Source organism: Wickerhamomyces anomalus (genome assembly GCF_001661255.1).
Source record: "Wickerhamomyces anomalus NRRL Y-366-8 unplaced genomic scaffold WICANscaffold_4, whole genome shotgun sequence".
Lineage (NCBI taxonomy): Eukaryota > Fungi > Ascomycota > Saccharomycetes > Phaffomycetales > Wickerhamomycetaceae > Hansenula > Hansenula anomala.
The window spans coordinates 727,180-751,442 of record NW_017567113.1 but is presented as its reverse complement, the minus strand read 5'-3'; the positions used below and the strand labels follow the sequence as shown (position 1 = coordinate 751,442).

The 24,263-nt window shown below is 32.6% G+C and overlaps 12 protein-coding genes and 1 non-coding gene across 13 annotated transcripts; 6 read left to right on the top strand and 7 right to left on the bottom strand.

The window, feature by feature from the left end:
* Nucleotides 1-985: 985 nt before the first annotated feature.
* WICANDRAFT_32666 (Ras family guanine nucleotide exchange factor BUD5) lies at nt 986-4,492 on the bottom strand (the record flags this gene model as incomplete). The annotated part of the gene is made up of 2 exons (XM_019181992.1): nt 986-2,163; nt 2,236-4,492. The coding sequence occupies 2 exons, from the start codon at nt 4,490-4,492 to the stop codon at nt 986-988; spliced, it is 3,435 nt and encodes a 1,144-aa protein (XP_019038096.1).
* A 1,288-nt stretch (nt 4,493-5,780) lies between these two features.
* On the bottom strand, nt 5,781-7,319 carry ECM25 (Ecm25p; the record flags this gene model as incomplete). The annotated part of the gene is made up of 1 exon (XM_019184892.1): nt 5,781-7,319. One exon carries the CDS (start codon nt 7,317-7,319, stop codon nt 5,781-5,783), a length of 1,539 nt encoding a protein of 512 aa, XP_019038095.1.
* Nucleotides 7,320-7,977: 658 nt separating this feature from the next.
* WICANDRAFT_t81 lies at nt 7,978-8,090 on the bottom strand. Its single transcript has one exon. It is a non-coding gene; the product is annotated as a tRNA-Lys (tRNA).
* Nucleotides 8,091-8,342: 252 nt separating this feature from the next.
* On the top strand, nt 8,343-8,805 carry WICANDRAFT_93589 (uncharacterized protein; the record flags this gene model as incomplete). The annotated part of the gene is made up of 1 exon (XM_019186421.1): nt 8,343-8,805. A coding segment is annotated over exon 1 (184 nt), but the record flags the coding sequence as incomplete, so codon positions are not given.
* A 171-nt stretch (nt 8,806-8,976) lies between these two features.
* WICANDRAFT_93588 (uncharacterized protein) lies at nt 8,977-10,211 on the top strand. Its single transcript, XM_019186420.1, has one exon. The coding sequence runs from the start codon at nt 9,235-9,237 to the stop codon at nt 10,090-10,092; it is 858 nt and encodes a 285-aa protein (XP_019038093.1). The 5' UTR covers nt 8,977-9,234; the 3' UTR covers nt 10,093-10,211.
* PPN1 (endopolyphosphatase) lies at nt 10,212-12,609 on the bottom strand. Its single transcript, XM_019182754.1, has one exon. It carries the CDS (start codon nt 12,300-12,302, stop codon nt 10,221-10,223), a length of 2,082 nt encoding a protein of 693 aa, XP_019038092.1. The 5' UTR covers nt 12,303-12,609; the 3' UTR covers nt 10,212-10,220.
* Nucleotides 12,610-14,253: 1,644 nt separating this feature from the next.
* YHP1 (Yhp1p) lies at nt 14,254-14,439 on the top strand (the record flags this gene model as incomplete). The annotated part of the gene is made up of 1 exon (XM_019181041.1): nt 14,254-14,439. A coding segment is annotated over one exon (186 nt), but the record flags the coding sequence as incomplete, so codon positions are not given.
* A 78-nt stretch (nt 14,440-14,517) lies between these two features.
* WICANDRAFT_84593 (uncharacterized protein) lies at nt 14,518-15,174 on the top strand (the record flags this gene model as incomplete). The annotated part of the gene is made up of 1 exon (XM_019185739.1): nt 14,518-15,174. The coding sequence occupies one exon, from the start codon at nt 14,518-14,520 to the stop codon at nt 15,172-15,174; it is 657 nt and encodes a 218-aa protein (XP_019038090.1).
* Nucleotides 15,175-15,554: 380 nt separating this feature from the next.
* Nucleotides 15,555-16,366, bottom strand: RPS18A (40S ribosomal protein uS13; the record flags this gene model as incomplete). The annotated part of the gene is made up of 2 exons (XM_019184891.1): nt 15,555-15,969; nt 16,320-16,366. The coding sequence occupies 2 exons, from the start codon at nt 16,364-16,366 to the stop codon at nt 15,555-15,557; spliced, it is 462 nt and encodes a 153-aa protein (XP_019038089.1).
* Nucleotides 16,367-16,951: 585 nt separating this feature from the next.
* On the bottom strand, nt 16,952-17,818 carry YML6 (mitochondrial 54S ribosomal protein uL4m; the record flags this gene model as incomplete). The annotated part of the gene is made up of 3 exons (XM_019184890.1): nt 16,952-17,610; nt 17,664-17,724; nt 17,780-17,818. 3 exons carry the CDS (start codon nt 17,816-17,818, stop codon nt 16,952-16,954), a joined length of 759 nt encoding a protein of 252 aa, XP_019038088.1.
* Nucleotides 17,819-18,687: 869 nt separating this feature from the next.
* Nucleotides 18,688-19,287, bottom strand: WICANDRAFT_24196 (PSP1 family protein; the record flags this gene model as incomplete). The annotated part of the gene is made up of 2 exons (XM_019181022.1): nt 18,688-19,000; nt 19,106-19,287. Coding segments are annotated over 2 exons (495 nt in total), but the record flags the coding sequence as incomplete, so codon positions are not given.
* Nucleotides 19,288-20,945: 1,658 nt separating this feature from the next.
* On the top strand, nt 20,946-22,190 carry UTP6 (snoRNA-binding rRNA-processing protein UTP6; the record flags this gene model as incomplete). Its single annotated transcript, XM_019184889.1, has 1 exon — nt 20,946-22,190. The coding sequence occupies one exon, from the start codon at nt 20,946-20,948 to the stop codon at nt 22,188-22,190; it is 1,245 nt and encodes a 414-aa protein (XP_019038086.1).
* A 1,175-nt stretch (nt 22,191-23,365) lies between these two features.
* WICANDRAFT_31963 (uncharacterized protein) lies at nt 23,366-24,202 on the top strand (the record flags this gene model as incomplete). Its single annotated transcript, XM_019181905.1, has 1 exon — nt 23,366-24,202. One exon carries the CDS (start codon nt 23,366-23,368, stop codon nt 24,200-24,202), a length of 837 nt encoding a protein of 278 aa, XP_019038085.1.
* Nucleotides 24,203-24,263: the final 61 nt, after the last annotated feature.

The following is a 24,263-nucleotide window of genomic DNA, read 5'->3' as shown; positions in this document are numbered from 1 at the left end:
GGTTGATATGCTAAAACAAAAATGGTGATAATGGTGGTATTATTAAAGTACAAAGTTACCAAGTTGAATGGTGAAACTTTTGAAATTGATACTAAGCACACAATGTCAAAAGATCAAGTTGATTTTTTCAAAGCTGGTTCTGCAATTAATCATATTGGTAACTTACGTCGTGCTGAAGCTGCCAGAAAGCAATAGTTTATTAAAAATAGTTAGAGAAAAGGTGTATATATAGTTATAAAAGCCTATGCTGCATTAATCTGTAATATCTACCTTTTTTAGGTCTATGTTATACCAAGCTTTCATATTTACTTTTTTTTTTTTTTTAGTTTGATGTATTTGATGAACTTGGATGAGGAATACAATTACGCACGAACCGCTTGGATTGTAGGCTTCTCGCTATGTTGGAATTCAGGCTTCCTTATAATATCATGTGATTCAGCTTTCATTATTTTCAATATACACAAAATCAGCAAATACCTCAACATCGATTCAAGTTAAATGCGGCCAACTAAATTTATTACATTTTGAATTACATTATTCTGTAAAAATATCTCACAGCCTCTCTTTTGTTCTCTTCTAGTAAACATGATATTCCTTCAAGCCACAGGCCAGTTATTTAAAGACCATGGTCAATAGAAAAAATTCAATTAGTTCGAGAGGACGTTCAATCAATTTTTGACACATAAAATGGATTCGCGGACATACAAGGAAATCAAGTAATCAGATGTTAAAGAATTCACAGATCAATTTATTCAATCATGGAATCCTTGTGACTCTTATACAGAAATATCTTTTCTTGTAATTACCTATTTTATATATTAATCATACAAATTATTACCCTAGACACCTTAATAAAACACTCAATATAAAAAGCTAGAACTAAACATACAACTAAAAAAAATTAGCTTTAAAACGAATAAAAACAAACAACAACAACAAAGAATTACACAAACAAAAGCACTGGTTATTTAATGTCCTTGAAACCTTATGGTTTAATCTGTTTACTCAAAACCCAATATCTATCATCATGTTTCAAATTGGCTTGGTGAACTCTCCAAAATTCTAATAAAATGAACTCCTGTAATGGTAAAATTGGGGAAACATTATCATTTAATGAGCTTCCTGAATTGAAACTGAAAATTGAATTTCTTTTGGATTTTTTGGTTGGACCCATATTATCATAACCAACTTGTAAATACTCCATATTTGAAACAATCTTGGAGATTTTCAAAAATTTGTCAATATTAATAATTTTGGATCTTAAAAATGAATTGGAATTTCTGAAATCTCTATTACCTTCATCAATAAAAGTTAAATCTTGTAAAAATAAATTGATATAAGGAACTAATGGAATTGGTGATTTGGTTTCATTTTCGTCCAATATCTTGGAAATTTTATATCTATAGCCCTTGTAGTTATTATCTGGATGAATAATCTTCATCAAGTCTTTGAACAAATTTTTATATTTATCTGGTAATCCAATCCAAATTTCATCCAATCTTGACAAGATATGGTTTTGTAAACTAATGATAATAGCAGCTAATGAGTTGAAATTCTTCAAATAATAAGAAGATAATGCAACATTTAACCAGTTTTTAAATCTCAAAATACGCTTCTTCATTGGCAATTCTGGTAATAAAATAGAGTCTAAAACATATTCACTCAACAAATTAGTAAATAATAACGATCTTGAAACATTTGGTGATAAGTTCAGCTTTGATTTCTTTGAGGCAAAATTACCACTCAATAATTCTTCAGACTTCATAGATAAGAATATTCTTGATTCAATCAATGTCAATTGTTTAGCAAATTCAAATGAATTCAACTCAACAAGATTATAATCAATACCAATAACTTGTGAAAAGGGTGTTTGGCATGAAGTATACCATTTATCAAATAATGAGTTCACATCAATAGGATAATAATGTGTATAGTCATTATGTTCCCATAAAGTTGTCCCCAAGAATCTTCTATATTGTAGAACCAAGTTTTCAATTTCATGGATTTGGGATTTGCTCAACAATGAATTGTTATTGAAATTGATGCTTGGTAATGGTAACAGCATTGAATTTCTGTTTGAAGTATTCATCTTGGCCAATTCATACTCTTCAAAAATATAGTCATCATTATCTAATTCATCATTAATGGAAACAATTGATGGAACTGAACTTGAACTGGAAATGATTGAAGAATGTCTTGAAAGTGTCATTTGTCTTTTAACTAGTTGGATACTACCATTTGCAATGGTTGCAGAGCTGGAAGAGTGTGCCAAAATTGGTGTGATGGTTGTAACTGTTGGTGAAGCCTTGATTTTACTTGGAGTTAGCCCAGTTAATTTGGAGCATAATTCAATCAGTTTCTTAGATTCAATAGGTAAGAATTGTGAAACACCTTCATTGAAGAAATTGATCAAAGTTGGTAATAAGTTATAATCATTTCTATAATCCCAATAACTTTGAAGCCAAATTTGAAACATCTTGCAAATGATTCTTCTTCTATTTTTCAGTCTTGATTCATAAGAAGAATATTCGCCAGTCTCATCGTAATCATCAAAAGCATCAAACTTATTTGTAATGTTGAATCTTCCAATCAATTCTTCAATCAATTCAACACCATTAGCATATAATTTAAAGGTTAAAAAGAAACTTGAAATCAAAAATTGGTCAGGTTTGTTTAATTCATCAGTGAGCAGGAAAACCAATCCTTTGAACGAGGCACCAATTAATTTACCGTTTGAATCATAAACAATTTCTGATTTAGCATCATGTTCAATTTCAATCTCTTCATTTGATTCATTCAAATATGGTTCAAAAACTGAGTTACGGATAAATGATTTTGAATCTGGCAAAAATTCTTGCAACAAATTTGTCCCTGAACTTGTCAGTCCCATTTCATTATTCAAACCGGAACGAACCATTGAGTATCTTGATTGTCTCTTGATATTACTTCTTTTCAATTCTTTCAAATCAACTTTACTTTTATCTAAAGTCTTCAACAACCCTTCTGAACAAGTCTTTATGAAGCTATCTGGTGTTATTTTAATTGCTTGGAAATCTGGGAATCTCTTCTCTTCACCAAGTCTAAAATCACCAATCAATGTGATGTACCTATAACAATTTTCAATAGATGCAGAAATGGATCTTGTCATTCTTGAAATAATACCGATTAAATCATCACCTTCAGGACTGTAATAGTATAGCCCATCTTTAACCGTGAGATTTAAACTTCCATAATCTTCATGAATTGTCTTAGTAACAAACATTTTAACACTTGAAACCAATTCAGAAACTAATGACAACAAAGTATCCAAATTATCATCAACTTTAGTTTCAACTTTTGTACTTCTATTATTCAAAATCATAACAGAGGATTTACTAATGAATAAGATTTCTCTTAGTAATAAAATCATTTGATGAATCAAGTTCTCCAATAATTGACAGCCAGCTGGATTATGCTCAATCATATCTAATCTCCCCAATATCAACCCAATATAAGTGAATAGTAAATTGTGAATCTCATTTAGTCTTTCTTTAGCATATGGTTGTTCACCCAAATATGGAATGTTGTTTTTCTTTTCAGCTTTAGCTTTCAATTGACGTTCTTGGTTTTCCTTTTGTAATAAATCATTTTCAATCCCCCAAATCTCCAAAAATGCTAAAGACTTTCTAACAACTTGTAACACCATCAATTGCAATGTTTCAAGGTGAACAACACTTGTTGAATGTTTATATGAATCTGCCTTAATCATCAATGAATACCAATCTGCCAATAAACTTTTTCTAATTCTTCGTATGATTGGTTTCTTCTTCACTATATCAGTTGATCTTGATAAACAGTCAGTCTTCTCAAGGAGATATCTAACACCATCTCTGATATCATTAATATGATTGATTGAAAAACCAGATTTCCCATCATCTTCAGCAGGACTTCTCAAAAACTTTGCACTAGATATTAACAACAATTTCAAAGGACTCTTGGATTTAGCACTTGGTAATGGTTGATCTGATGGTTTAACCAACTCTGTAAAATAATTTATAGGGACCCAACCTCTCTTGAAATTTTTAATCATGGTAACTTCACCCCATCCGCTTGAATCCACAGAATGGACAAAAGCAACATCATTTTTTTCAAAAGATAAACAAATAGCTGAATCAGATGTGAGCTCTAGTGAATTTGCATCAAATCCATGTAGTGCACTGAGAAATAATGAAACCAAATCTTCATCTTCTGGTGTTGATGAATATCTTAAACTTTTCCTATCCTGTGGGTTTGATGAAATGGAATCGGCACCAGCAGCACTTCCTGATAGTAAATTAGCTGTATTGTGTTTTTCCTGCTTCTCCTTCTTTTCCTTCTTCAAATCATTAAGATATTCAGATTCTTTGGAATATGTTGTATCATTAAAAGAATAATTGAATGATTGATCTTGGAGTCCACTACTTGTGGGACTATCAACCGAATCATTATTTGTGGATAAAGATCTTGATTTCATGAGTGGTACAGTCTTCTTAGGAGAGGTCTTGATTGGTTTCATTTCAACCGTGTCATTAACTTGTTCAATTTGAGCATCATCAGGAATATAAGTACTTGATATTTCACCTTGAGCTTTCAGGGAGCTGACATCTGACGTCTCTAGTTGTGAGCGAGGTTCCAATACAGGTGTGACATTGTAACTGATGCTATGATGATGTGGATGAAAGATAGTTTTAGATGGTAACTTTGGTGTTTCATTAGTTGGTGGTTCATTAATTAAAGGTAGAGCTTGAGATTGTGTGAAACCATGTTCATCAACTCTTGGAGTTGGATCATCATTATACTGTGGTTCATTAATTATTGGAGTTGGTTCTTCATGAGGACGACCAAAGGTGTATTCATCAACTTTTGGTGTTGGGTCATCATTATAATAGTGGCTTGATGTATTTGAAGCTTCATTAGACCAGCTGCGATGAACTTCATTAGGATTGTTAATCGATAAATCTCCGATTCCCAGACCTAAGGCACCACTTTGGTTTTTAGTTATAGTTTCATTACTTTCTTGGTTATATCTATCCAGGAATTGAGATGATGAGGATGATGATGAATTGGGAAGTTGATAATCCATAGCAGTTTGGTATGAGCTTATCGAATGATCACTAACGGTGTTCTCAGTTAGGTGTGAGCTTATTGATTGTTCAGAATATAGTCTTGGTGAATCAGCACTCAATGAATTAAAAGTTTCTTTGGATTTGAATTTCAAAGGTTTAGTTGGTGAAATGTCCTTATGAGGATCACCATTCTGAGCTATGTGAGGAGTCTTGAGCTGGCTCAATTGGAGTAGCTCATCCTGCTGATGATCTACCATTCTTTGATTGATCTGATATAATAGGAATCTGAACTGAGAGTTATTGATAGATTGATAGATTGTCCTTTTCTTTCAAAATTCTGAGAATAATTAAACCCAGTCAACCTTGGGACAAAAAGATTATGATCTACCTTGTGCAACCAATTCAGCTAACAACCAAAAAACACTGAATTCCCAGTGCAAAACCACAGAACAAACAAAGCACAACAATGCCTATAAAATAAAACAACAGACACAAGCAAGTCAATCTGCTAACAACGTACAATTTAATCTCAAACGCACAGAAAGTCGCGCTTTTTCCCAATTTCATTTTTTCCATCACGAAAAAAAATTGTGTCCGTGCGAAATTAAAAAAAAAAAAAAAATATTACGCGTTTGGGAAATTTTATAAATGTTATGCCATATATTTTATTCATAAATACTTCTTCGTCTCTTGGTCTCATGAATCAATGTCCTTCATTATCTGTAATCCCATCAAACGTTCCTCGTAAAGCTTGGCCAGTTGGTTCACCTTCTTTTGTCCCTCGATGGAGCTATAACCGTCACTAAATTTACTGACCACTTTACTCTGTTTCTTTCTATTGATCATTGGACCGTTTGTAGATTTGTTTAACGATGAAGTGACATCAGCTAGTACTTTCAACTCATTTCCTGAGGTTGTCTTTGTAGTCTCGATCGGTTCAGTTTCAATGATGATGTTTTCATCAGATGAAGAACTAAATTCACTTGAAATTGAAATCATTGATGAAGTGGATGCATGTCTTTTAGGGTTTGGGGTGTCTGGTAGGGCTTTTGGCTCAGTTCTTTGAATAGATGGAACCCTTTTATGGAAAGAAACTTTACGTGGAGCTGGTGTTTGTGGTACTGGTTTGGAACTTGAAGTAATATCTCTTACTATTGAATCCCAGTTGTCCAATAAGTTCTTGATGAATCTTTGTCCTATTGCAATTCTGTCATTATTTTTCAATGAAACTTTTTCTTGAGATAATGTTGGCGTGATTGATTTTGATAATGTTTTAATATCATGCTTAGTTTTAGTTGAGTTTCTTAAAAATGTGCATAATATTTCAAAAAATTTGTAAATGATATCGAATTGATTATTAGCACGGATGATTTTTTGGAATGTACTTAAAGTGTATTGATAATCATCTGATATTGGTAATTGGATTGAATCAATAGGTATCAAAGTTGGAATTTCGTTTCTTAATATTGATAAATATAAGGATCCCATGACATAAATATCCCATTGTGAAACATCAAGATAATTCCCACGATCAATTGCTTCATTCAAAATAGATAGTTTCTTTTGGTTCCCAGGCTTTGTGAAGACAAGTTCAAACTCTGCTCCCTCTAGTAATAATCTTGTTGTTATTCTTTCAAAAATTTGTTCTTTATATTTCCTATAATCTGATGAATTGTGCTTAGTTGTATATGGGATAATTAATCTATCCTCAAGCTGTGAATCATACAAGTAAACGTCTAAACTTATTCTGATCTTGGTTATATCTATGTGTCTTGATAACTCTGTTAAATTGTTGCAATAAATTAATCTATCATATTTCTCACCATTGATTGAGTTAGTCTTGAAGAATCCGATACGTAACACATTTTGTAAGACTTGAATCATTGATCTAACAAGCCATGATTCATGGACAATGTAAGCTTTTTTCAAATGAGATCTAAGTTCATCTGGTAACAATTGATAACATTTCAGACAAGTAATCCAAGAATTATTGGTATGGTTAAAATTTTTAAATCCTGAAGTGAAACATGTAAGCACATATGGATGTTTTGGGATTCTAGTTATTATTCTTTTGAAAGCCTTAACTATTAGTTGTTCAAATGTTTTCCGATCAAGGTTTGCATCTTCAAAGTTTGGTAAATAGTTGGAATCAAATACATATACCGGTAGATTTGTGAATGGGTCTATGGTGTCCGTTTTGAAAAAAGCCTTTTCAGCATGGAATTCTATTCTCATGTTGACATTAAAGTTGATCTGAGCTTGAAATGAACACCTCAACGGAAAATGTAAACAATGAAACGCGTAAAAGAGTGAAGTATGAGAAAGAGCAAATGAGCGAAAATAGCTGTCACAATGATTGGATTTCAAAGATAGTGTAATTCAGTCTTTTATAATCCCCAATTGATTGAATTTCAAGAAAGGAACGTCTCAAGTTACCGATTGAAACCAAAAAATTGATATATTTGTTTTGATTTTTCAGCTCCTTCCAAAAAAAAACAAGAGGCCGGAATATCAATATAATATTCAATTTCCGAGGGCAAAGATGATGAGTTGCGCCAATTTGGAATTAATTGTTAGGGAAAAATGAGTTAAAATAGATAGAATTTATATTAAAATAATCAGTAAACTCTTCTCTTCCTAATGGTATACTTTATAAGGCATTTTTGTTTTTAACCAGCTTGCGCTGATCGCCATAAGAAATTGAAACTAAAATTAAAATTTAGACGTTACCAAAATCTGAAAATATTACGAAAAATTTAAAAAAATTTTAAAGCAAACTAAAAACAGATTAATACTGTTAAATAAAGTCAGGAGATTAAGAATATATAATTTTTATGCAAAAATAAGGCCTCTAGGGGTGAAAAAATTAGCAAAAATTGGCAAAAAAATAGAACTCCTCATGGGGGGCTCGAACCCCCGACATTTCGGTTAACTTCCGCTAAGAAATGGTTTTTTCCCTAGTTTGACTGTAAAAGCCGAACGCTCTACCAACTGAGCTAACAAGGACGAGTTCTGAAGGCGAAAATCCGTTGGATTGATAATATATAACGCTAGCAAACGTGGAAAACCACCCAAAATTTTGAGATAATAGCTTGAAAAACACATAAATCCAAGATCCAAGAGAGCAGTCATCTAACGTGCTATTTTATGCAAAAATTCAAGCCTTTTTGGCGAAGATATTCACATTTGAAGTTGAGTCAAATTTTGACATCTTTTGACGCGAAATTGATCAACAATTTCAAAAAAAAACCAAAACGTCAACATCAACATTCAACCTCGAGATTCAATCAAGGGAATTGGTTTCTTAATTGGTTTTTTATTCAAGATGTCCAAGCCCTCAAAGGATAATCAAGATACGGAAAAGCTTCTTTCCAAGTCAGCAAAAGGTGTGACGTTCTTACTTTTCGGGCAGGTTTTCACAAAATTTAGTACCTTTATTTTGAATCAAATCTTGATTAGTTATATATCCCCAAAGATCTTTGGTATAAATGCCTTTTTGGAATTTCTGATCAGCACAATTTTATTCTTCAGTAGAGAAGGTATAAGGCTTTCATCTCAGCGGATTAATGATACAATTGGTGATGATGAGAAATCATCTGAAGATGAAAAAAAATTGGATAAATATGATCATAATAGAGTATTTCATGGCTCAAAATTAGCAATATTACAAAGTATCATCAATATTTCCTATGTTCCTTTAATGATCGGTGTTCCATTATCCACAATTGTCATATATTGGCAATATAGCAAAATCTCTGATTTTTTCACTCATATGCAATTATTTAATGTTTCTTTAACCGTTATCTGGATTGCAATCTTGACTGAATTGATTTCAGAACCTTTTTATATTTTGAATCAATTCAATTTAAATTATGATACAAGAACCCGTTATGAAAGTGCAGCTATAACTGCAAATTGTTTTGTTAATTTTGGTATTATATTTTGGTTTAAAGATAAGACTTCCATTGATGGATTACCAATATTTGCATTCTCAATTGGTAAATTGGCACATTCCCTAGTTTTGTTATTGTTATACTACATTGATTTTAGAAAATATAGAAAAGAAACATCAAGTGGGAAAAGATTAAATTTAACATTGACCAGAATCTATTCAAGTAATACTAATTATTATTATTTTGATCATGATGCCATGAATCATTTTTACAAAATTTTCTTCCAATTATGCTTCAAACATTTATTAACCGAAGGTGATAAATTAATAATTAATTCATTATGCACGATTGAAGAACAAGGTATTTATTCATTAATTTCAAATTATGGTTCATTATTGGCAAGATTAGTGTTTGCACCAATTGAGGAAAGTTTGAGAAATTTTTTAACAAGATTATTATTGGGTAATAGATCAATCAAAAACTTAAATTTATCAATTGATATCTTGAGGAAAATCATTGCATTTTATATTTATCTTTCCATCATTATAACAATTTTTGGTCCTTTAAATTCAGGTTATTTAATTCAAAAAATCATTGGTAATAATTGGTCAAATCATGTTTCCAACACAATCCCATTATATACCCTATACTTACCATTATTAGCATTCAATGGTATTTTGGAATCAGTGCATCAATCAACTGCATCAGGTAACGAAGTTGTTACATATACCTATTATATGGTTGTCTTTTCAGTTATTTTCATGATTACCTCATATATTGGTATTGATAAATTCCAATTATCATTACACGGTTTAATTTTATCGAATATGTTTAATATGTTGTTGAGAATCATATATTGTTATGGATTTATCAAACATTTTTATCAAAAAAATTTAATTACGTCAAGCATTTGGAAATTTGATAATAATCTGAAATCAATATTGGCACTAAGTGTGGTTATTTGGATCATTGATCTTTCACTATTTGGTTATACTCGTAATATTAAGGAACTTGCTGGTAATACAGTTCTTGCAATGATTTTGGTCGGGTTCATCTTGTACAAAGAGAAGGATTTGGTTTTATCAATCATCAAAAGGAAACCATTAGTAGAATAAGCATTGTGTAATAATATATTTATGGAAACACCACGTCATTGTTTGGACCATAAACCGTACTACAAAACAGTAGAACCCCTAAAAAAAAACTATTCATCAAATTTATGCAACGTTATATATTTTCCACATCAATCGTCATGATAGCCACTACTCACAAAGACGTGTTTTAAATAAGTACTCCATAGCTCATCTAACTTTGAAGTCTCATCTTTCTTTTTCCCATCAATTTTCTCATTACTCTTCTTTTTTAAAGGTTTACCAAATTTTCTAGCCAATTTCAAGAAATCTTTAACCAATAACGACTTCATATTATAAGGTTCTTCATCTGACTTATATTCAACATTATAGTTAAATGGTTCATTTCCTTCATTCACTGATGATAAATTAACAAAATATTGAACAAATTTAGTTGGTGAAAATGTTTGTGGCGTGTAGGCTGGACCTAGAGGTTGTGACTCTGGCATTTTTGGTGGTAATGAATCATCCTTCTTCTTCTTTTTCTTTTTACCCTTCTTCTTTTTCTTTCTTTCAATTGAGATATCATTCTCCTCTTCATCAAAATCTTCATAATCGTCATCATTATCAAATGAAAAAGCATCTAAAGAATCTTCAATCTTTATTCTTTGATCCAATTCTGCTAAAAACTGTGTCCATGGTTTTTGAACAAGTTTATAGTTTTCTTCAATATCCGTGATATTATACTCCCAAACTCTTAGGCCAGGATTAAAAGTTGGAATAACACTAGCTGCAACGTTAACAATTGAATAACGTTCAGAATCTTTACCTTGATTCTTTGGTTTTTTGACATCTGCATAAAATGTCTTTCTAACAGTCTCCATATAGTCTTCTTTCCCCGAAGGTGCACCACCCATTAAATGAGCATCTAATGCAGCCATTGCACCGTCAACTTCTGAATCTGACTGATCAAAGTCGAAAGCTGCATATTGAGCTTCAAGACTCATATCAAATTCATCATCATGGTTATATTTGAATTCATTAGACCTTATTGATGCTTGATCAATCGAATCATAAGCCTTTTCAGAATCAACTGGCACAAAATGATCAAGATTCATATGACCATAAACACCACCAATAATTATATCACGATATTCATGTAACCAAACTGCATATTTTCTGAAACAAGAGATGTCATAATTTTTAGGGACAGGTGGGACATGCCCACTTAGCCAAACCTTCATATTACGTTTTCTCAATTCTTCCAATACAACACCTAACCATTGAAATAATTTATAACCTGGTTGTTTACGATTATCACAATTATCCACTAATGGGTTAGCCTTGAATAAATATAGTGTGTTTATGGATAGCACTGCTAATTGATTTGGAATCACTTCACTGAAAAAATAAGCACCTCTTTCGAAAATATGTAATTGTTCTTGTGGTATAAAATTTTGCCATATGTTCCATAATTCTCTAGTTTGTAAAGTTGGACCTGGTGAAAATAAATTATGAGGATACACGTCATTATTACCCAGACTTGGAATCACAGGAACATCAAATTCTCTTGGATCTAATGAGTTTTGTGAACCAAATAGATTTATAAATTCATTTGCAACTTTTTCATTCATATCAAAGATTTGTAATTCAGTTCTTGGTATTCTTCTATCTGCATCATGTCTAATATTATCACCTGTCCATATAACGAAATCTATCTTGTCTCTCAAGTTTTCTTTAATCCATCTAAAAGTTTCATTCATTAAAATAGTTGGAGAATCACAACCTAATAGGGCATCACCATATTTCGATGCAACTTGTTGTGATTTCTTCTTCTTCTTCCCTCTATGACAAGCTTCTTCGATTAAAGAACCCTCTTTATAATATTCATCTGGATGGATATCCGTTATATGTAAAAATCTTCCATGAATTGTCTTTTTTTTCAACCCATTGAAATTATCATCAAGGGATTCAATAATGATTGGTTTTGTTGGTGTTAACCCTAATTTCAAATATTCTTCTTCATTAATCTCCTTATGGGACACTGAAAAAGGTGTTATATCATCTTGTATTGAATTGACTTCATTATTTTGCTTTGTAAACCAATTGTAATTGTTTAAAGGTGATAGGGTCCCAGTTGTTGATATAATGAGGAGCCCAACCAGCACCAAAGCTCCCAAATAAATCCTGCTTTTTGGTCGGCTTTTCTTGAGTCCATCCTTCTCGAGATCAAATTTCTCCCTGGGTATAGACATACTGAATGAATAAGCTTATGGATGGGGCTAGACGATATCAATTCGATGCTTTAATACCGATAACCACTATAATTCAAACATGATGTCTGTTATAAATTTGGCCCACGAATATTGGTAGGGTTACCCTCGAAATGGAGCAAGAGGTCGTATTTCTGTTTTGGGATAATAGGTGGTAAGTGACACACCATAGTTAAGCTCATACACGTTAGGTTAAACCAGTGTCATTTGAATAGTATTAATTACTTGGTAATCTGATGGAGATATGATGGAGAGTTCTATCAATGAACGAGTCAACTTTGAAGTACTGCTACGACTGCTTGCTTTATCATTGACTGGAGGCCCTTTTGCTCTCCTTCACGTAGCCCATAATATTTCCCTAATGGGAATTAAACCTTGATCCATGATGAGACAGCATTTACAAGATTAAATTAATTACTGGCATTGGTACAACTCCTTCTTTTCGAAATTACAATTATAATGATTTATGCTAGACAGATAAATGATCTAAAAAGGATACAGCTTGTTGTTAAACGCTCCTCGTCGCGATGAATTTGGAAGGTTGATGTAGGGAGACGCACCAAACACGCTCTTTTGGGTTCACGTTAATTAAAGGCAGATCTTGTAATTATTTTAATTCACCATCGCGTAGAAAAGATGCGTTTAAGCCCTTGAAATGCGCCTTTGACTCTTGAGACTCCCAAAGCAGTAGCGAGATCAGGCTTAAAGGGGAGGAGAGACAATGGTGTATGCCATGGTACCAATTTCGATTGAAGATGTTATAGGTTGGATCGTGATTCGTGAGTCAAAGGGAATGTGACTACGTGACTAGGTACAACTGAATTGACCAGTAAACCAGACAAATACAATCAGTAACCACAACCATAACATTCAACCAATCTCAATCACCATAATCGAATCTTAACAGTGTTTTCACTACTATTTTCTTCGAATTCTCTGCCCACTGCGTTCCTTAAACCAGATCTCGCATCTGCCGAAAAAAAATTAAAATTCTCGAGAAGCGAAAAGTAAACAAAAACACGATCAATTCGAAGCGCGACTTGAAGATTTCAGTACGCGAATTATGGGCCATCAGCTAGCTGTAGCCAATTTAACTCCTTCTTGCAAATGTAAACAACCTTTTCTGCGTGTAAATTAACTACATGGCCATTCTGTAAAATATAAAACATCCTCAAATCCTTCTTTTCCTTCAAAGCTTCACATCCACAAAACAAAGAGAGAAAGAGAGATACCTCATTTCACACACTTGCACACATTCCCTTCTGTACATTCTGCTTTAATACCCAGTCCTTTCATTTGATTACATTCACTTCCAAGTCTATTGCTTATTTATTTCATTTCAAATCTTTTTGGCTAGCTTTCAATTATGTCTATTACAATGTCAAGACCAAATTTACCTTCAATTTCACATTCAGCTCCTCAGCTACCAAGAGTTATCACAACATCAACTGGTCCAAGTGATATTAGATCTTTACCACCATTATCAGCTTTATTGAATGGTCCAAGTGAACCACAACCAGAACAACAACAAAGACCAACTATCTCAACTAGTCCAGCACCACATTCAGCTCCAGTTTCTCCAATTAGACAAGGCTCAACTGATTTATTTTCCCATAAAGTGACACCTACTTCAGCTTCTGCAACTACTTCATCACATCCTTTACCAACAGTGACAACACCTGTTAGATTACCATCATTTGATTCAATCAAGTTTGATAACCATCCACCAAAACAACCTATCTTACAACATTCAAAATCTTTTAGTGTTGTTCCTCAAATTCCAACACCAACTTCTCAACCACAACAATTATTACCAACTACAGGTCATCAAAACTTGGTTTCACCTTTAGTTGAAAAAAGATCATATGCTTTCATTTCACATTCACCTTCAACTTTCCCATTACAAGAACCATCAATTGATAATGCTCAATTGGCACGTCGTAAAAGAAGAAGAACTTCTCCATTAGAATTATCAATCTTGCAAGCTGAATTTGAAAAAGGTCAAACACCAAATAGAACGCGTCGTTTGGATATTGCTAAAAGGGTAAACATGACTGAAAAGGCTATTCAAATCTGGTTTCAAAACAGAAGACAAACTTTAAGACGTCAATCTAATGCTGAAAGGGAAATTCATCATATTGAACCAATTTATCATCCACATCAATATAGTTCATCAACTCCAGTTAGACAACCACATATGATTTATACAACACCAACTGTTGTTCCAGCTCATCAACAACAACAAGTTCAATTCCCACAAACACATTCATCTTCTTCACCTGTTAAAATTGAAACCACCTTACCTTCAAACCCACCATCTGCATCTTCACAAGCTTCTTCGCCAACATCAACACATCATAGTTCACCAATCCATCAACAAGCACAATTCCCTATCCCACCACCACAACAACCAATTCAAGTTCCTGTTCAACCAACAGCTCCAGTCTTGGTGACACCAGCACGCACACCTAAACCATCATCAATCCCAGCATCAAAATCACCAATTGGCGGTTCAACATTAACATTCAGATTGAAGAATAAACAACCACCAACAATCATTCAATCAGACTACCAATCAACATCAACAATGACACCAGTGTCACATTCATCAAGAACTAGACAAAAACCAGTCATGAAAGTGAATCCTACACCATCAAAATCATCACCTGTTAAAACTATTGAAAAGGAAAATGTGTCACCAAATAGTTCACCATTGAAAAAACAACAATTGGAAAATGGTAAAGAACGTATTGTTTTGAAAGAGTTGAGTTTTAATCCAAAGGGTAAACCAAATAAAAAAGATGATGAAGATCAATGTGTGGCGAATTTATTGAATTTGAGAAATTGGAAATGATGAGTATATGAGCTGTTAAAGAATTTTTAGGGACAAGAACGGGTTTTTATATATGGAGTTTTATATTGTTTATATTTAATGATTTTTAATGATTGATTAAGTGTAGTTTATATGAGGCGGCAAGCGTTGATGTTTATTAATTGTGAGCTCAATATGATATAGTTATGAAGTAAGTCATGATAATAAATAACAGAACGTCAACAACTCGAAGAAACGCGTTATTCAATAAAGAAATCTTAACAGCCACAAATATACATATTCAATACAATTCACCACTCTACAACCATTCAATTCCCTTTTTAATGAATTAATATTATTCAAAAATATACAATAAAAACCAAATAATGAAAATAACTAACCATGAATAAAATTTTCATCATCTATTTTTTACCAGCAACAACTGATTTACCACGACGACCAGTAGTTTTAGTATGTTGACCTCTAACACGTAAACCCCAGAAATGACGGATACCACGGTGAGCTCTGATTTTCTTTAATCTTTCTAAATCATCACGTAATTTAGATTCCATATTGTTAGCTAAAACATGGTAATCTTTACCATCAACAATATCTTTTTGTCTGTTTAAGAACCAAGCTGGAATTTTATATTGGGTTGGGTTTTGTAAAATAGTAACAACACGTTCTAATTCTTCTTGGGTTAATTCACCAGCACGTTTTTTTAAATCAACATCAGCTTTTTTACAAACCAAGTTGGCATAACGACGACCAACACCTCTAATGGTGGTTAAAGCATATTGAATTTTAATTCTACCATCAACGTTGGTGTTTAACAAACTAGAGAATTGTTAGTAATGGGTCTTATAAAAACATGTAAGAGATGAAGGGAGAGTGTATATATGATGTTTGTAAAGTCTTTGATGTTTTTCAATCTTGATTCTATGACTAGGGCTCTTGTAGTGTAATTCTCATAATCTTTTCAAATAACGTATTCAATCATTATGGGACTCGAATTTCTTCTCGATGAATATATGATCACTTTATTCATTCCATTTAATCATTCTCTTCATATCTGCTTTGTCTTTCAATATATAGTTGATCTCTTTTTCACCTTGACTTAAAAATTCACACAAACATCATTATACCCCCTTTTCATTCATCTCTTTATATTCTCATCATGGACATACCGTAAAATGTGTTGGAAACTACCTTGTTCTTGAACAACTAAAGACATTTTGGATAATTACTGCTCTGTTAGTATTAAGTCTTCTCTCAACTTTGATTGATGTTATGTTCAAGATAATGATTTTTTTTCACTAGCTTGAGAGTCTGGATGGTGTGTCCCTGTGCAACTTTTTTTTTGCCAGCATCTTTGGGAGTTTTTCGCGAAGAGAGAGTAGGAAAAAAACTTTTCTGAATTGTCCGAATTGGGAAATTGTCTGTAATTGGATATAAATCCAAACACCATTTGTCCTGTGACAGGGAGTGAAGTGGCTAAACCACGTCATGTGAAATATTCGGAAGTCACATGATTTAGATAGGGCTTCCAGAACTGCCAATCTTGATGGTTGATACGAGATATACTTTATCTTTTGAAAGGAACATTGAATAGTTACATTGTAAGATAAGCCAGAAGCTAAACTTGTTTGACAGATTCATTAAAATCAACGATTAGTGGAATCCCAACAGTTGTACGTCTATGATAATCTACATTCATTCATAATAAAGTTCATTCTATTACTCCCTCTCCTTTGGCATATATACAATTCATTAATGTTAATTACAAGTTGTGATGGGGAAACTCTCAAGTCTAAGCCTCTCAATTTTCACCATATATATCTTGGAAATATTGTAAAGATTTCAATTCAATGAAGATTTTATCAGCTTTTAATAAATCTTTAACTTTAACACCTTCTTTTTCTGCAACATCAATTTTTTTAGAATTAAATTCAGTTGCTTTTAATAAATTTTCTTTCAATCCATTAGTTATAAATAATAATTTTTTATTACTAATTTCAAATTTTCTTAAAAACATCTTTATTGCAATATCATCATTTGTTGGTAAATCTAATTCATCATCTTTAATCAAGAAAATCTTCCCATTTCTATAAGCATCACTTAGGGCAATTCTTACAGCCTTATTATAAACTTTTGTTGGCAATTCAGTTTGATGGAAATTTGGTGCATTTCTAGCTAATGCAACACCACCATCATGTCTTGTTGGAGAACCTCTATCACCAACACGGGCATTACCTGTACCTTTTTGTGGTGCCAATTTTTTATTAGAATAACCCATTTGATTACGAGCTTTTGGATTAGATGAACCAACACGAGCATTGTCCGCATCAAAGATAACGGCCTTCCATAATAAATCACGGCGGATTGGTGTATTTAATAATGATGATGGGATTGGTTGGAAAGTTGTTGGTTTTAAAGATGGGAATGAACGAAGGGAACTTAGTACATATTTTGGTGGTTCTTAAAAATTGTTAATAAATGATATGTGGTTTGTTCTATTAGATTAGACTTACCTTGTGCATGTTCTTTAATTGTATTTGTTGCAACTGTTGCAAGTTTTGCAATTTGTTGTTTCTGGGAGAAGGTGTTAATAGGTGCTCTAAAGATGATTTATGGGTGAGATACATACTATTGGATTCATCAGTATGCTATTTTGTTTGACAAACATGGTTCTGATGGTTGTTTATATCAGATAAATGTTGATTAATGTGTTGATCCCATATTAATGTTCAGTTTTTTTTCTTTGAAAAATTCTTGAACTTTGTATTTGTTGCAAAACACATTCGCGAAGGGGATAAGCAAAAGTGTATAAAGGTGTCAAATTAAAACATAGAGTTCAGATTGAGAGAATAAGTGAATATTGTGGGTTAGAGATGCGATGTGATCAGCGTCAGGGTATCTTAAGTGGCTGTTGAGAAATATAATACGAATGTTAATCAATGAGAACATTAATCATTCCAGAGATCGTTTACCCCAGAATTAATTTAGACAGTACCTAACTTTCTTTCTAATAGCCATGTTAAAATATATTAAATCTTCTGTATATAATTAGTTAAACCTTGTTATAAAAATCAAACATCTCAAGTCATAAAAACACTTCATAATAATAATATCAATAATAAACTCTAATACCATATAACCATAATAAATATACACCACATCTCAAATATTAAACTTGGACCCCTTTTAACTTTTTTTAATCATCCATCATGAAACCCTCAGCTCATAATAATTAAACGTCTATACCTTTTTGTTTGTTCTTCAATAATTGTATAATTGTACATCTCTAGTCAAGTCCCAAATTTTTGTAAAACCTTTTTTTTTGAATCTCTATAATTCTTTAACATTAATTCGTTTTCATAAATAAATAAACCATTCACTCGACTCAAACCCCATCTTTAATCAATTCCAAATACTTTGATCAGGGGAACTAAACTGTCTAGGAATAAACATATTTGAATCACCAGTACTAGCCTCATCTTTGTTTTCCCAAATCTCACCAAGGTTATCACCATCACCATTGTTTTGTTGACCACCATTAACATCTTTACCCACTGCACACATCCATATTCTTGTTTTATAAATCCTGAACAACTCTCTAACCAAATCTCTAAAATCAATTCTATGTAATGCATTATAATAAAAAGTTAATTTCCGACGATCCCATTGATACTCAGCATCAATTATAAACATTTTCAAACTTGATGATTCAATTTTCAAACAACATATCTTTTTAGCCTTTTCTTCATCATTCAACTTGTTTGAAATTTGATAAACTTCTGTAGGATACGCAAACCGAACAATAGGTTTTGGGAAATGTAATGTTGGGATCTGTTGAGTCCCATTGACACTTGATGGTGGTGGAGGAGATGAGGTCAATGAACCAATTGAACCAGTTGAACCAGGGTTATCAAACGATGCCAGGGCTGCTTGTTGTTCTTGATGTTGTAAATACTTCAACAATCTAGCCTCATCGATGGATACATCCAATTTAACAATTTTCCCTAAATCACGACCACGATCAGCCTCAACGACAACTAGGTCATGTAGTTTCAGTCTTAGAGGTGAAGAATCAGGTAGGTAAAAAACATCAACCCGGCCAGCTTTGAATGCAATCAGGACTAGTTGGGTAGATGGTAATGAATTCCCCGAGAATCTTGGTAATTGAGCACCCTTCTGCACCAAATTTTCCAACATAGATGTCATTTCAGAAACAGAGTAGTCTTTAATAGTGACACGGTTATATTGATCATTTGTGAAGAATGAATCAACACTCTTGTACGCCGAGATGAAACTTGGTGTGGATTCTGTAATCAAGTTGTTGGTATTGTTATTTGATGGCTCTTCAGAAATGTGATCAAATGTTGATGAAGGTGTAAAGATTGGAGAATCTAGTGAGCTTGGTGTATATGAATGACGTCTTGGAGATAATAAAAACCCAGAATCATTGCCACCATATTTTGCTTGTTGAGCAGCAGCAACAGCAGCCATTTGTTGTTGTTGTTGCCACATTGCAGAGTTTGTATAGTCATCAATCATATTGTTGTTGTTATTGTTGGACCAGATTGTATAGTTTGAGTTGAATCTGTTTTGATGATGATTATTGTTCAGATTTGGGTAATAATCATTATAGGAAGCTCTTCTTTGATATGAAGATTGTTGAGGAGGTGGCACACCATTTGAAGAGGCAGCACTGACAGATAAATGAGATGGATGTTGAGTAGCTTGAAATTGTTGTTGTTGTTGTTGTTGTTGATTCCCATTGTTATTCCAAATTGACGTGTTTAATTCAAATGGATCAGAATTTGGTTCAATGGTGTTATTATTTGGGGAAGATGAAGAATTTGGGCCATTTGAAAACAAATCTGAAGGGTTTGTGGTTGGAGATGTCATTAGAGTTGTGTTATCAAAGATGGATGATTTTCTTTGGTTGTAGTGGTTTAGTGAAGCCAATTTGGAAGAGGCGTTCGAAGTCATTATATTGTTATTGTTGTTGTTGTAAATGTCACCTTTTTTCTGGGAGGACACGGTACTATTGGGAATTATATCAGCTGTGCTGTTGCTGTTGGCTCTGTTGAAGTCTTGCTGCTGTTGTTGGTTGAAGATGTCCTGGTTGAAGTGCTGGAAGGAGAACATTGTTCTTGTTGGTTATTGTTACATGGTGCTATTGTTGATGCTGGATGGGCAGTTGCTTATATAGAGTCTTGTTCCTTTGTTAGAGCAATTCTATTAAAAGACGGTGACCCCAGAGGGGATATTGCCCTCAACGGGGACTCCGCTTAAGGGCTAGGCGGGAGAGGAGAGTCTGGGGCAGCCTGGGGGTTCTGGGTGGGCTCTGCCTAGCTGCTCTCTGCCTAAAAGCACTACTCTGCCTAGAGCTGATCTGTTCAAAGTGACACATAGCGATCGACAAGAGAAGCAAGTGACAAGTAACTAACTATTAACTAAATAATAACTATTAATTAACTAATAACTAATTACCAACTACCATGACTATCAATATCTACCCCAACAATCATCCATTCTTCACCATTTAATACCATGTCACCTCGATCGTATCATTTTCCTATTCTTCAATCTTCTGGAAAGGCATCAAATTTTAGAGGCTTGTACCAAAAATTAGCTTTAGTGTGGGGCGTACCAAATTGGATCTATTCATTACATAATATATTAGATCATCATTATGATTACATAATTACATCCCAACACCAAGCTCGTCACCTTAAAATTTTATTTCATTTAGATCAAGATAGTGATAGTATATTGGTATCTATTATCAATCACCCTCCACCGCCATGTCCAAGACAAGATACTATTTAGAACAGTCAGTTCCAGAATTAGAAGACCTTCAGAAGAAAGGTTTATTTGAAAAAAATGAAATAACAATGATTATGAGAAGAAGAACCGATTTTGAACATCGATTAAATTCAAGAGGTTCAAAATCAAGAGATTATTTAAAATATGTTGAATTTGAAATGAATTTAGAAAAACTACGTAAGAAAAGATATAATAGATTGAATTCAGTTGGATTAATCAATACAAAACCTTCTATATCAGATTGGGCCTCAGAAAGAAGAATATTATTTATATTTGATCGTTCAATTAAAAAATTCCCAAATGATTTTAAACTATGGGATAATTATTTACAATTTGCCAAGGGCCAAAAATTGTACAAGAAGATTTACAAGATTTATAATCAATTATTACAATTACATCCAACTTCAATAAAATCTTGGATTAATGCAGCAGAATTTGAATTTGAAAATATTGGTTCTGCAAAGAATGCAAGAATTTTATTTCAAAAAGGTTTAAGATTTAATAAAGATTCCAAAAAATTATGGTTAAGTTATACAATTTTTGAATTATCATATATTACGAAATTATTAAATAGAAGAAAATTATTAGGTTTAGTCACTGAAAAGCAACAATTGGAACATGAACATTCAGAATTGGTTGCACAGGATGAAGATGATGATTTGATTAAATTACCAACTGTTTCAAATGAAGAATTGAAGAGTGAATTGAACAATTTACCAGATGCTGATTTAAACATGTTGGGTAACCCTGAAACTAATCCTGCATTGAAAGGTGATGTTGCATTAACTATATTTGATGTTTGTATCAATACATTATTTGGTTTGAAAAAATCTACAATTCAATCAGAATTTGAATTTAAATATGAATTAAGTGTTGAATTCTTATCAATTTTTAAAAAATTTAAAGATTTGAATAGATTTTATCTAAGTTCACATATTATTCAATATTTATTATCACAATTCCCAAATTCAAATAAAGTAATTATTCTTGATATCGTGGCACAATTAGAATTTGAAGAAATTGGTAATGAATCATTTATAAATTCTTTACAATCTGCTACAATGAAATATTTAGCATATAAAGAAAAATTCAATAATGATAATGATAAATCAGAATTGAAAACAAGTTATTCATCATATTTATTAACAAATTTCCTACAAAGTGATGATAAAACTGATGAACAAACTAGACAAATTTTACATTCAATTATCAAAAAATTATAAAACACAATCAGTCCCTTTTTTCAATCCCCAATTCTGTAGTGAATCCAGGTTTATAACCTAAATTTTTAATCAATCTTCTATTGAAGACTCCATACATTGAAACTAAAACAACAACACCACCAATAACACCACAGATCAACCCAATAATAATAATAAACCCCGAGCTTTTATTATCAACCTTAACATCATAATGATACAATCCATCAACATGATACTCATCGATCCATTGAACATGGAACCTAATCGGCATGAAATCACCAATAATATAACGACTAACATTCCCACCAGAACTATACCCAATTGAACTTATAACCCCACCTTGCGCAGTCTTGTGTATCAAGACATTCATAGTGGTGTCGATATCCAAATGGCTTGTTTCTATTAATCCCCTGAAGTTTAAAGTAAACGGAACAAACAATTCAGAATTCAGGCCAATTGGTAAACGACATGAAAATGGGACATCTTGATGAATGTACAATTGGAACAGATGATAATTCTCATCGGTCAACTCTATTGTACAGTTCTTCACACCTGATACGTCATACTCGAGGGTGAATGGTTCGCCAGTCTCGCGACATTTGGGGAATGAGGAGTGGATTATCTCACCTTTTGCATCGAATTTATGTTCACCATTGTCTATTTGTCTTTGGATACAGGAGATTGGGATCTTTGAGTTGAGGGAGAATGGTGTTATGTGTGGTTGTTGGTTTTTGGAGGATGGTAGCTGTGGGTAGACCTCTGCGATGGCCAGGGATATGAAGAGGAAGAGTGGTGTTAGTTTCATTTTGAATATTATGGCTTAATGTTTATGGTTGATGGGTTTATTTGATGATGTGAAAAATGAATTGAAAAATGAAATCAGATTGGTTTGGGCAGGGCTGATTACGTGTGAGATTACGTGTATTAAGTTGATTAGTGGTGATTATATTGTATTATCTATTAATTGAGTATTTTAGTATTAACTATGAAACTAATTGTAATATTTATTCTATTAATTTATTATTGTACTATTTCTTTATTCTATTACTATTTCTTTATGCCATTAATTGATTTCATCATTCCATTTCGCGAACCCTTTTAAAATTCGATTTCGATTTCAATTCAATAACCGCCATAACAATAACAAATTAACAAATTAACAAATTAACAAATTAACCACAACCAATTGAATCAAAATGGCCACAGAAGTATCAACAGAAGTATCCACAACAACAGCAACCCAACCAGAAACCAAAAGAAGAAAATTCTCTTCAATCCCTCCAAGAACCATAGCCCCATTCACTGATAATCAACCACCTGTGAAATTACTATATCCTTTATCAAACTATGCCTTTGCCCCCAAGACAATCAATCAATATCAAGCCCATATAGCTAAAGAATCAGAAACAGAAGCTAATTTATTGAAGAATGGGAAAATCTATAAACAAAAAACTTTTAAATCTGATCAAATACCCAATAATAATCTATATTTCAAGAATCTTAAAAATTATAATGATCTATATGGTACAAGAAGATATTTACAATTCTTAATCCTTGTTGCTGGTGAAAAAGAACCAATCGTAATGATCTTTAAAGATAAATCTGATAAATTCTTGATCCCTGGTGGTTATTTAAATCATGATGAATCTGAAACTGATGGTGCTAAAAGAATCTTGAAAGAGTTATTTGATGATGGTGAAGACGCTGAGGAAGAGGAAATCACCATGGGGGAAACAGTGGGGAGATGGTGGAGAACCGATCTAAAACCAAACGTTTATCCATATTTACCTCGTCATGTTACAAGACCAAAAGAATTGATTAAAGTTAATTTAGTTAATTTACCAAAGAATAAAAAATTTAAATTCCCTGAATATTTCAAAAATTTCCATCCATACATCTTGGTTGATCTTTATGATTCAAGTGAACCTGAATTGAAAGCTATTCCTTCATTCTTATCAAGATTTTCATTCGGGTGTATTAATGATAAAGGTGAAATTACAAATGAAATTACTCAAGAGGAGTTTAAATATTAGATCCTCATTGCCTTGCAATATAAGCTATATAGATCACTACTCAAACAAAAAATTGCAATCT

What these genes read in the sequence shown, in the direction of transcription:
- WICANDRAFT_93588 (XM_019186420.1), top strand. Translation starts at nt 9,235, where the DNA reads ATGAATCATTTTTACAAAATTTTCTTCCAATTATGCTTCAAACATTTA.
- PPN1 (XM_019182754.1), bottom strand. Translation starts at nt 12,302, where the DNA reads ATGTCTATACCCAGGGAGAAATTTGATCTCGAGAAGGATGGACTCAAG.